This window comes from Brassica napus, chromosome A2 (genome assembly GCF_020379485.1).
Source record: "Brassica napus cultivar Da-Ae chromosome A2, Da-Ae, whole genome shotgun sequence".
Taxonomy (NCBI): domain Eukaryota; kingdom Viridiplantae; phylum Streptophyta; class Magnoliopsida; order Brassicales; family Brassicaceae; genus Brassica; species Brassica napus.
The window spans coordinates 9,294,896-9,308,723 of NC_063435.1; the positions used below are offsets into that span (position 1 = coordinate 9,294,896).

The 13,828-nt window shown below is 29.6% G+C and overlaps 1 protein-coding gene and 1 non-coding gene across 2 annotated transcripts; both read left to right on the forward strand.

The window, feature by feature from the left end:
- Window positions 1-435: 435 nt before the first annotated feature.
- On the forward strand, window positions 436-542 carry LOC125589713. Its single transcript, XR_007325883.1, has one exon. It is a non-coding gene; the product is annotated as a small nucleolar RNA R71 (small nucleolar RNA).
- Window positions 543-12,791: 12,249 nt separating this feature from the next.
- On the forward strand, window positions 12,792-13,384 carry LOC125585821. The gene has a single exon (XM_048755517.1). It carries the CDS (start codon window positions 12,814-12,816, stop codon window positions 13,189-13,191), a length of 378 nt encoding a protein of 125 aa, XP_048611474.1. The 5' UTR covers window positions 12,792-12,813; the 3' UTR covers window positions 13,192-13,384.
- The last annotated feature ends 444 nt before the right edge of the window (window positions 13,385-13,828 follow it).

Here is a 13,828-nt window from a genome sequence, read left to right on the forward strand (position 1 = left end):
TTGTTTGGGTAGGATTTCTGTTGGTAGTTGTTGTACTGAAAGTTGGGCTCCTTTTTGTACCAGCTACCATTGTTGTTGATGAAACACAACTCCTCTTGACCTTCCAACCCCTCAACTTCATGGACAACAGCTGGTGTCTCTTGGCTTGGGTTGCCGACAAAGTGCAGCTGCTCTTGGGTAGCTTTATCAGCAAGGAGGATGTCTATCTTATCCTGTAGAGCTTTCAACTCCTTCCTCGTTTGCTTATCCTCAGTTCTACTGCTTCTGTCGTGGTCTCCACTGTAGACTGCATCACTCTTAACCATGTTGTCAACCAGCTCCTCTGCATCCTCCTCAGTTCTCCCCAAGAAGAACTCATTACTAGCTGTATCCAGTCTGGCTCTGTACTTAGGGAGAGCACCACGGTAGAATGTGCTCAGCAAGCTCTCCTTAGAGAAACCATGGTGTGGGCATTGAGCTTGATAGCCCTTGAATCTCTCCCAGGCTTCACTGAAACCTTCCAAGCCCTTCTGTTGAAAGCTCGAGATCTCGTTTCTCAGCTTAGCAGTTCTTGAAGTAGAGAAGAACTTCTCCAAGAATGCTTTCTTGCAGTCATCCCAAGTGGTAATGGAGTCGCTGGGTAGAGACTTCTCCCACTGACGTGCCTTATCCCCCAAAGAGAAAGGGAATAGCTTGAGCTTTAAGGCATCTTCGGACACACCATTGGTTTTTGACAACCCACAGTAGCTGTCGAACCTGTCCAAGTGATCAAATGGATCCTCTAGAGCCAAGCCATGATACTTGTTGTTCTCAATCACGTTGAGGAGTCCTGACTTGATCTCAAAGTTGTTGGCTGCCACGGCGGGTGCTCGGATTCCCAATCTATGACCATGAATGTTGGGACGGTCGTAAGTGCCAATGGGGCGAGCTGCTCGCTGTTGGTTAGGTGGGCCATTGTTGTTAGCGCCATTGACGCCTGCATCTTCTTGATGGACGTCTCCCATGTCAGTGTTCAGTCTCTGCAATTGAGCCTGATGTTCTTCTTCTCTTCTCTTTCTAGTACACTCTCTCTCTAAAGCCCTGATGTCTGCTGCTCTTGGAACTAGGTTTGATGGACCCCTGCTCCTCAAGTTCATACACCTGTAGATTAAAGGGAGGTGAAGAAGAGTCAGTAACAAAAGAAAATAAAAATGACTTAGTCTCAAGCAAGTGACTAAATCTCAATGTTCAAATCTACTCAGAATTTGGCAACGGCGCCAATTTGATGTTAGGAGTTTTCAAGGCTCCTAAGACAAATGTTGTAGTATAGAAGATTGTCGAACCAGTTCTGAGGGATATCAAAGCACTGAGAATGCAAGTACTCACTTAATCTAAGTGCAACCAATGATTTAGATGGGTTTTAAACTATGACTAAAACTAGAAAGCAATAACAGAATGATACTTTCTTGACTAAAGGAAAAGAGAACTCATGGGTATAGGGATTAGACCTTGGGTGATCAAGTATCGAACTAAGGATGGCAAATGATCAATCAAACAATCAACCTTAAGCCTAGACACAATTCTAAGCAAGCTCTATGTCTAGATGAATGCTCATTTGCTAACATATCTCAAACATCAAATGTCTTTGGTTGAATAATATGAAAGCAATCATTACTAACAAGTCTATTAGCTATCTTAGTACCTTTAACAACAAATGTCTTTGGCAAAGTATACTAAAAGCCTAGGAGAGTTGTCTCGGGCATTTCATCGAACACCTTTCGGGTGAGAAATGCCTAAGAATCAACAACTGAGTGGCCAACTCAGAAGATGCATTATGATTACTCTACTAGCAAGGAAATATGAATGATCTACACTAAAACATCCTAACTCTAACCTAATCACCCTTAATCTCCCTAACCCATGAATTCCAAAGGTGATTACTCACTAATCTCCATGATTCCTCTTAAACCCATATTGGATTTCAGATTAATCATGTAGAGAAACACAGGAAATAGATAAGAACACAGAATTCTCAATAATAAACTGATCAATTCATTCAAAAAGATCCCTTTCCAAAGGTTTTTGGTGGTTTTTCTAAGAACAAAGATGATGTGCCTCCTGGTGGCTTACAGAGTAATAAAACATAGGTTTAGAAAATAAAAACGTGCATAATGAAATGACCAAAATGCCCTTGAGAAATCACAAGTTCGAGCAGAAACAAAACACGGAGCGACCTCAGCCCGTCGCTCCGACAAGTCGCTCCAGGCTTCGGAAGCGACCTCGCTGTGTCGCTGCGAGAGGTCGCTCCGGGCTCGTTCTCGCGTCTCCGGGTGATGAAAACGCGAGCGACTTCTCCCTGTCGCTCTGGTATGGTCGCTCTGAGCTTCGGGAGCGACTTCAGCACGTCGCTCTGGAAGGTCGCTCCGAGGTGTAAATGTGTGTCTCCAGACGTGAAAACGCGAGCGACCTTGTGCAGTCGCTCTGGATGAGTCGCTCCGGGATGTGGTGCACAGCGACCTCATGCCGTCGCTCCGAGAGGTCGCTCCGGCTGTGCTCGTCCAAAGATCACTCTTTTCACCTCTTTTGAGCTCCAAATAACCTCATGTGGTACTCCAGTACCTAATAGAGACTCATGTATGCAAAATGCAACCTAAACATGTCTGAATCCTAATCTATATGATGAAAATGCTCATGGATGAATGGATAAAACAATGCAAATATGCAAGATATCACTGCACATCATATAGAAGTTTAACATCACCTTGTTTTGTTTTGATGGCAATAGTTCAGTTTCCTTTAACTTTCAATGTTTTGTTATCTTCAAGCCTAACTCACTCTTCTTTGACTCATCAATATCCTTGAACAACGACTTTGTTCCTTCTATATGATTGGAACAACCACTATCCAAAAATCAGACCACATCAGACGCACTTGCAAATAGAATGTGTCATGAACAGCTTGCTCACTTCTTCAACATCTTGAGCAAAATTTAATTTCAGCTCATTCCTTTGTTTGGACCAGCATTCAGCCTCCTTTTGCCCAAACTTCTTGCAATGCCTACATCGAATACTCTTCTTGAACTGACTTTGATCCTTGTATCCATTGAGGTGATAACTTTGATCTTCGTATGAATTTTGGTGTTGATTCAGTTCATTGAATCCACCTCTTTCTCTTCCAAACGGCAGGCTCGACCATGATATCCACCTTTTTCTCTGCCTTGACTTCTATAATATCCAGATATTCTATTTTCTAAAGAATCTTCATTCACTTAAAAAGCTCTTTCTTCAGTTTTCTCATTGGCTTTGCTAAGCCGATCTTCATGAGCCATCAAAGAACTCATCATCTCATCAAACGTGTATGTGTTTGGATCATTAGACTCAGTGATTACTGGAACAACATACTCAAACCGCAATGACGGAACCTTGCTCACGATGCTTTCATTGGTGGGAAACTCACCATAAGCCTTCATCTGATTCACAATGGTAGACACTCTATTCAAGTACTCTTGAACAGTTTCATTTTGTTTCATAAAAAGAGTTTTAAGCTTTTGAGTAAAGTTTGCAACTTCACCCGGATCACCTTTTGTGCTCCCATATACTCATGCTTCAGAATCTTCTACGCTTCATGAGCTTTGTTCACTCCAGAGATCTTTTAGATTATATCATTATCCACTGATGATTGGAAGAAAAATAATGCTTTTTCATCTTTATTTCGTTTCTCTTATGAAAGGTTGATCAGATTCTACTGGATTCCCATTATGAAAACTAGTTTCCACCAGATCATATAGTTCCTACAATCTGAATATATTCTTCATCTTCAGACTCTATAGAATGGTATTTTTCACCTTTGAAAGTCAGAACAAAAGCATGTTGAACTGTTGCTCACCATCGTTTCTTCTTTCTAACGGGATTGAAACCTAATTTTTTACTTTGTTTTGATATCACAATTGTTGAGAGATTGTAGAGGAAGAAAACAAAAGGTTATGTTGATTGAAAAAGTTTAAAAAACACAATAACAAAATATTAAATATATAAAGAAATAGATAACTCTCTATTACTCATGATAATAAATAAATAAATAACAAACTTCTAATAATTAGAAAAATCCCACGTTAAGTTAACCCACGAACCCCATTATTCAAAAATTCTAGATTAATTTTGAATCAATTAACATTGACTAGCACAAATATTATTGCTGTACTAGGTGTTTTGCTCGCACGTGCAGACTTAATCGTTTAAAAATATTATTAGCTTATATTTTATTAATTAAAATCAATATGATAACTTATTATTTATGTTTTTAGAAAAAAAAATCAAACATGAAATTATATATATATATATATATATATATGACTAAAAATTCATTAAAATATATATGTTTATTATTGTGTTGAAACTTTAAAAGAAAACATTCACATATTAGAAATATTTTCGAAAATATATTTATACAAAATGTTTTTAGATGATTAATACTTAATTATAAATTTTTTATATGTTATTTTCTAACTTTTATAACTGAAAAAATTATGATAACAACACAATATATAAGAATTATCTTATTTAGAATTTTTTTAATATTATTAAAATAAATTTGTTTTTAATTATAAATAAAATTCATTAAAATATATATGTTTATTATTGTGTTGAAATTTTAAAAGAAAACATTAACATATTAGAAACATTTTAGAAAATATCTTCATACAAAATGTTTTTAGATGATTAATATTTAATAATTATATATTGTTTATATGTTATTTCCTAACTTTTACAATTGAAAAAATAAATTTTAAGATAACAACACAATATAGAAGAATTATTTTATTTTAAATTTTTTTAATATTATTAATAAAAATTCGTTTTTAATTATAAATAAAATTTATTAAGGGTAATATTGACTTTAACCACTTATTATAAATTGTTTTATATCTTATCTTTAAGTTTTATAATTGAAAATATGTTTTAAGATAACAACAAAATATATAAGAATTATCTTATTTAAAAATATATCATTAATAAATTTTTTTTTAATTATATAATAGAATTCATTAAGGGTATCATCGACTTTGACCACTTTAACTTTTAACGTGAGAGCTCGATTAAGAAAATTTACTTCCCAAATAATAGTATAGATTAATATTTAATAATTATATATTGTTTATATGTTATTTCCTAACTTTTACAATTGAAAAAATAAATTTTAAGATAACAACACAATATAGAAGAATTATTTTATTTTAAATGTTTTTAATATTATTAATAAAAATTCGTTTTTAATTATAAATAAAATTTATTAAGGGTAATATTGACTTTAACCACTTATTATAAATTGTTTTATATCTTATTTTTAAGTTTTATAATTGAAAATATGTTTTAAGATAACAACACAATATATAAGAATTATCTTATTTAAAAATATATCATTAATAAATTTTTTTTTAATTATATAATAGAATTCATTAAGGGTATCATCGACTTTGACCACTTTAACTTTTAACGTGAGAGCTCGATTAAGAAAATTTACTTCGCAAATAATAGTATCTTATTTTTAAGTTTTATAATTGAAAATATGTTTTAAGATAACAACACAATATATAAGAATTATCTTATTTAAAATATATCATTAATAATTTTTTTTAATTATATAATAGAATTCATTAAGGATATCATCGACTTTGACCACTTTAACTTTTAACGTGAGAGCTCGATTAAGAAAATTTACTTCGCAAATAATAGTATAGATTATCATCAGAATTCAAATCTGCTAACGTGCATTTGTGTGAGTTGTTAAAGACAAATGAATGAGTATATATATTGCTTTTTTCGTGGGTTTTCTAAGTATCAAAATCAAATAAATTTTATATTTTATATTTAGCAAGACTAGTTAGTATAACAAAATTTCCACAAATTTTGTTGATCAATTTTTTTTGTAACTTGAAGAAGCCACTTTTTTACTATTCAACTCTTTAAAGTTACGGGGTTTTATTACATTGCATATGATGGAAAATTTTTAATAACTTATACAATAGTTTTACATCATTGACCCGAATCTAATCCCACTACTGTGATGAATGAATGAATGCCTTCCGATTTTTTAATAACTCAGTAATAAAATTAAATAAATTTGTTGTTGCGAACTTACATCTTTTATGCTCTTAATTATGAACTTGTCGCCACCATTTGTGGGGTTATCTAATATTTCTACGAGAATTTATTAGGTAAACTAATCTAAACTGAAAGAAAACTCAAAACAGTCCAACCTAAAACTTTACCAGCCATGCCTAATATTTTTGTAATTAAATGATTGTTGAACTAACATTTCTACAAAACAAGAACGTGGTAAGTTCAAAAAAAAAAACAAGAACGTGGCAACGCTGATAATGAAAGGAAATGAAGGTAGACGCAGAGAAGGTCCACTTGCCACTTTGGCCTTTTCCTAATTGGCTAATTCTTAAATACACTTACACATTTTTGTCGTTTTGTTTCACATATCAATTTACTTTTAGAAATTTTCTTTCTTCTGTATCCATTTTGGGTAGTTACACTCCACTAGAAAAACATAAGTACTAAATATTACCCTACTAGAAAGCCACAACTTCCTTTTTCAAATCATTACAGAACACACAATTTTTAAGTCGGCATGTACAATATCTTTTGTTTTTATGTTGACACACTCTTTTTTTTTGGCAACAATGTTGACACACTCAGATGTCGACACACACCCATCGACACAAACCAGTAAATTTATATATTTGTCCAACGTTTAGAAGTCTTTGAACTGATATTTGTGAAGAAAATGTTTGTTTTCTAACATATATTTTGATTATTCAACCCCCACGTCTAATTTTGGGTAGCGAGAATTTTCTAAAAGTAATCAACTGGAATTTTTCTTATTAAGATATAAATATTGCTTGAAACTAATTTTATTTTCCCTGTAATTTATGGAAAATATTAATTAATTTTAAATATTTATATGATGCTCATTGAAAGTAAATTGATCATTAATTACTATTAAACTGTTTAAACATAACGTCACATAAAATATTTTACTATTAAATTACATTTTTTGAGTTTTGGATATCTTCTTTTTTATTATAACAAAATCTTATAAGATTATTTCAGGTCTTATTTTTTAAATAATTAATTGTAATTATTATTAAATATTACAAATATTAAATCATTTTTAATTCTAAAAACGAAATATATTTTTTAGTATCGTATATAGTCTTCCTAAACTAAAAATATATTAAAGATCATCCATTTTCATAAACAGATTAAAAATATTTATTGTACAATACATTTATAAAAATAAAATGATCAATACATATTAAACTTTTATATCTGTGAATATTTATTATCTAAAATAATTAAACATAAAAACTAAAAATTATTAAAATAATATTTACATGTTTTTAAACCGTGGTTCAAAATTCAGCTTGATGCTGAATTTTAAACTAAAAAATGATCAAATTTATTTTATATTAGTTGTATACTTCTATATTCTCGAGGATATGAGATTAAAGCTGGTTTCCAATGAGTGATTGGCCAATATCCAAAACTAAGACTATTTTCAATAGTTTACACTATTTTTTACTCTAAAATGAGTATCTTTATAATAGAGTTTGTTTTATTAATACTCTATTTTATATTAAAAAATAAAGTGATAAATTAAAAAAGTAAATAATTTTATATTTGGAGTAAACCTACTTTTCACTTTATTATAGAGTGAGAAACAGAATATTATTAAAATATTTTTACTTTAAACTTTATTTTAATATTAAAAATAGAGTGGGTTGGAGATGCTCTAAAAATGCTAGCAGCATGTCGATATACGGTGAAAAGAAATTGGTCACGAAATGAAATATAGGTTGCCACGTGATGTAGAAATATGTTTTTTTTTTGTCACAAACGTAAAATACGTTCTAAAAGTAAGAGAAAACATACGTGGACCAACTAATCTTGTTTGCTCTAACATGTCACATAATAATATGCTATATCTATTTTCGTCAACTTGTGCAAAAACTATTTACCGACTAAATTGTTCGCTTAAAACAATTAAGGGAGCGACTGGTTTTTTCGCTACCATCCGTAAACGCAGCTTTTGCGGTTAGTAGCGGTTGTCGGCGGTTTGCAACAATCACTCAAATCGCTCTAAACCATTTCAAACCGCTTTGAATCTCATAAATTTAAAAGCTGGCTCCAGCTAGCGTTTGCGGTTGCGGACGGTTGTGGGAGGGTAAAATTTTTTCTTTTTTTTTAAAACAATATATATACAAAAGTAAAAATATTTAATAAAATTTTGAAAATTGAAATTATGAAAATATTAAAATATATCTATTATATTTTAATTAATATTATAAATTTTTACAATAAAAACAATTTCAATAAATTTTCAAAAATTAAAATTATAACTTTCTAAATATAAATTTTATATTTATTATAATTTTATAATTTTTGATATTTTTATAATTATATTAAATGTAAATATTGTTAATTTATTATTTGACTGTTACTGTATTTGATAGTTAACCAGTCATAAGACATCCTGTAAACACACTAATTTTTAACCGCAGTACCAGTCGTACAAATCTCTTAAAACCTAGAAACCGCAACCGCCCGCATCCATAAACTCTCACAACCGCAACCGCTGCGTTTGAACCAGTCAGGCCATAAATGGACAACCACAAAAGGAGATGGCGTCAGAAATAGGCATATAATGTGCTGCTATTTTTTTTTTTTTGTAAACTATATAATGTGCTGCTATTGAATGCTTGTTAGATTATAAATTATCTTATGGTTCTTTATTTATAATTGTTTTAGTATTAAAATTAGACACATGACGTATTTACTTTATGATCTTAAAATGTTTGAATGCCTTTTAAAAAAAATGTTCTAAAATTTTGAAAGAATTATATATTTGAAAGAACTGTAATGTCTTTAACGAACAGACTTGTTGTTATTGCAATTTAGGAACTTATCAAAATCTATTTGAATGTATGTTTAAAAGCTAATTTTTTAAGGAAGTTAGTAATTATATAATTCTATAAGACAAATGTGTTGTATGTGGATAACTCTATCATTGTGCATTGAGTTTACGATGTTGCGTTTTCATTATTCCTTATTAATTTATCTTGTTGTCAACAATGACAATCCATGTACCCAACGCTTTATTAAATCATTTACAACCCTGTGTTCTTGGTTATTTATAATGTCTTTAAAAGTATTCAAAACAACAAACAATTTTCTTAACAGCATTAGCTAGTAACTTGTATAAATGCTGTATGTGTAATCACTGATCTTTGTCGATTCGATCCCGCATTACTATTACATATTTCATTATGCATTTGTAATTAGTTGATCGGACCAAAACCTAAGTGATACAATATAGAAAAGGGTGAATTGGTTTAAAACCCTTTAAAATGAAAATACCTATGATGTGACTAGTTTGTGTCTATGGAGAAATGTATCACATTGTGGGATTTAGGATATTTGGTTAATTAGGGTAAAAGTCTAGTGGATGGCGTACAATTTCCCTATAGAAAATCATATTTTCCATGTGACATCTTGACGAAAGAAGGTGAAAAGCTTTTGTAAAATCATCACCATCGTCGACCAAGTATGCTTTTCAATCATCTTTGATCAAGCTGATAATCCTTTTAGAGAAAACGCAAAACCAAGATCCAGCAAGCAGCAACTGGAGGGTGAGTAAAGAACTCGGATGCATTTGCCATTTGAAACAAATCAAAGAAAGAAATAAGATTTGTCTATACTCGGATTACACCGAATCAATATTTTTTTCTCTCAGGTGGAGTTTAGTGTAATGTCAAAATGCGCCCCATATTTTTTTTGAAAAAGTTTTTGTTTTCTTATTTCTTTGCGTCGCCTGAGATATTGAACCAAATGTAACAGAATTCAAATGATTTTACGGAAATGAACTTTTTTGATGCAGAGAATTCGAGTGTAATGTCAAATGCGCCATAGTTTGTGAGTCATTTTTATTATTATTTGATTTATTTTTATTTTAATATAAATAGCAAATACATGAATAAATTTGTCTCCTAGGATCTAAAGGGACATTTCAACTTGGTAAAGGATCAAAAGGAACATTTCAACTTGGTAAAAAAGCAAATTTTATTTGCAAATAAAAATCTGGTGTGATTCTATCTTCTATTTGCAAACTCAATGTTTTTCCAATTTCCAAGTTCTTTTTTTTTTAAGTAAATGAAGACAAATAAATCTAGCGAAGCATGCAGCAAGCAACATTATATTTTTTTAGAAATAAACACAACTAGAACTTGACTTGTGTGTCCGCACGAGATTTATTTCACTATTTATAAGTAATTGTTTTTATGTAAATGGAAATATATATATTTATAATTTACACTACTGAAAGATTATTTAATATGACATTTCTAAAAATAAATTTTTTATTTATTACCTTAATTATTTACTTTATTCGAACCTTCATTTATATCACACATATTTCTTATCATATAAATTTATTGCATTTGATTTGTATTGGACTATTGTTTTTATGATAATATTAATATATTTACAAATTAATTTATTTTAATTATATATTTTCATGTGGAATTATAATCTAGTGTAGTTAATACCAAATGAATATTTGGATGCTTTATGATTTTGTTATTATATCTTGTATATATTTAATATTTTAGTTACTGAAAATGAAGACAAAACAAATATATTTTTCTATAATCGATTACTTAAGTATAAAAAGATATTTTTTATATTTTCGTTTATGTAGGAACGTAAATGGAAGATCCTTTTAGTAAATATTGCATATGTTTAAATAAATCAGTCTTTTGTGAGTTAATAATATCATTTAGTGGTAAGCTAGATTATAAGAAGTAGTTTTGACCAAAAAAATAATAACCAGCGAATAGTGAAATTAAAAATATATATAGTTGTAGAAAAAGATATGAAGTTTATTATTTAAAATGAATTATTTATGAAATCAATTTAGTTAAGCACGATTTAAATTATGTAATAAATGCTAAAAATATGATTAATTAGCATGTCAATGGCATTAGGTGTAATTAAATAGTTAATTTAAATTTGTATTTTAGTTTAAACAGCTTAGATTATGCCGTCAAATTAAATATTGATAAAAAAAATGAAAAACAATATGTAAACAAATAACTAAACAAGCTTGAATCATTGCGCTGACTTTTTTGTAGTCGCCACTTTTGTTTTCAATTGGTCATCACATTTTATAAATAAAAACGTCGCCTAAATATTTAAGTATGACTATAAATTATGCTGAACTGATTAATTTTAATTTTCTTTTCTAAGCGCTTAATTCTACCATATTTAAGTAGGAAGTTATTAGTTCATTTAACATATTGTTTTGTAAGCAGTAAGAATAATTTAGACAACAATGACTTTTTTCCTTGTTTATTATCTCTTCATTTTATTTTATTTAAAATTTAATTAAATGTTACGAAATTTTAGTTAATAAAACTTTCAAATCTAAAATATCTAACCCATTTATTCTCCATACAAACTAATAATCCTGTAACTATGTTTTCCGATCAAATTTATGTCATATATTCGTAAATTTTTATTTTTATAAACTCATCACAGATGTTTTATTAGGAGATTTTATGTGCCACACAGAGTGATAATAAATTTAAAAGAGCATTATTTTTAAAAGTAAAAAATTCATATTTTAATATTTCTAAAAGACTTCTTTAGCTTTTTTAATATAGATATAAATAATTTTTCATAAGTTATATTTCTTTTGACTGATTAACTTTTATAATATTTTTGGATTTCGTTAAAATTGAAGCTATAAAAATAAATTTTCTTTCTTTTAAATTGTATTTATGATTATGTTTATTTTAGTATGTATATATATATATATTTAAATATATAAAATTTAGTTTTTTGATTTTAGTTAAAAAATATTGAAGTATTAAACTAATTTATTAATTAACTTAATAAAATATAGACTATATTTATATTGAAGTGATATAAAGTAATTAATTAATTAATTCAATTAGTTGACTAAAAATCGTTCAACAAAGATAGTGATCACATACAAATAAATTTACTTATTTGGTATTTAGTTTTTTTTATCATAGAAATTAATGAATTAAAGTATACCTCGAACACTTAATTAACAAATATACTCACAATTGTTTTTGAAAGTATAAATATTATATATTTTTGTTTTTCAGTTATAAGATAATGTGAAAATTTATATTTATAATAGTGTTATTAGTTTAATTTTTTTATTGATGATGATACGTATAAATTATTTTTATATTTTAAGTATCTTATCAAAAATATAAAATTTCATAAATGATATTTTACAAGTCATATAGAAATTAAAACATATTTTTATTTTCACTAAGTCATGTAATTTTTATAATGAAAAGAGATATAGTGATGACACATAATCAAAATAAATAAAAAATCACTTTTCAAATAATATTTAGAAATTTTAACATTTATACTTTTTCCAAAACTCAGATTACTTCTACAGTTCTACTAACAATTTTCACCTGATCATGTAACTTAATAAAATCTTCACCGATTTGAATGAATCAATGTAATTTTGCATTTTTTAATATTTTTACATTTTCAAATTATAAAAAAAATATATGTTTTTAGATACTTTGGTCTAAAACTGTTAACTTTAAACGCTGCAGTCTGCAGAGATACTTGAGCGGGGAGAAAGAGAAGAAAAAAAAGTAGGACACGTAAGGCAAAAGGAAGCGCACAGATGTATGAGTGTGACATTAGGCAACTGAGTTACACGAAAAAACAATGTCGGTAAAACATTTTTTTTAAACAACAAATCCTCACGTCTCTCTCTATCTCCAACTCCCATATGTCTTCTTGCACTAACCACTTCCTCTGCCTCCATCTCCTTATAAATATCCTCATGAGTTCACTCTTTAACAAGATCACGCCAATCACATCATCACCGCTAACACTTTTTAATATGAAGAGACCGAGAGAGGAGATGAAGGAAGAGGAGACTGACTTATCATTGGCTACCGCAGCCATGGCGGTTGCAACCGCAGCCGCGGTGGCTGAGGAGGAGAAATTGTGGTGCAGTGGAGTGGTGGAGGAGATGACGTGGAGCAACGTGTGGTTACCCTTTTGGGACGTTGAGTTTGTTGGAAGAAACTACAGTTTATTGTTCAGCGATGTTGCTTGGGATGATGATATTTGGAACCTCAAGAATCTAACTCATTTCTCATAGTCCTTTTTCTTTAAGAAAATAAATAATCTTATTTATAATTCCTTCTAAATAAGTTTTCCTTATATGAGGTTAATATGAAAGTAATTATCTATATATTTAAGAATTAGTCTGTTTAAAAACTATGTTTATACCTTAATAATAATAGTGTATTGTCAAGTTGTTTATCGCGTTTATATATATACGCCTTTCAAGAGTGATTCTTGCCAAATTCAAAAACATTATGCCTCCGATAATTGCAAGATACCCTCATTAAAGTGGATCGATATATCCCGGTCAAAGTCAACTTTGTAATCTAATTGCGTACGGCGTACCTATAATGATATAATCTAATTCCCAGTTGATCAAATTTTTATTTTTGAGCAACTCCCATTTGATCAACTAAAATTTGGCTTCCATTTGGTTTGGGTTATTACTTATTAGACAGAAGTCACACCCTACGAAAACCAAGTTTTCACTTAGGTTCGTATGATTTTGGTTGAAAAAAAACTTTAGATTTGAGTAGAGAAATTCTATGAATAAAAATTTACCTCTAATTAACTCGAACTCAACGCAATGAATTCATTTATTGCGGAAAAGGTCATTAACCTCCTTAGCCACAGACACCTCGCTCATGTAAGGGAGGTACGAGAAAGTCTTC

Excerpts from the sequence above, each read along its gene's own strand:
- LOC125585821 (XM_048755517.1), top strand. The coding sequence starts at position 12,814 with ATGTCTTCTTGCACTAACCACTTCCTCTGCCTCCATCTCCTTATAAAT.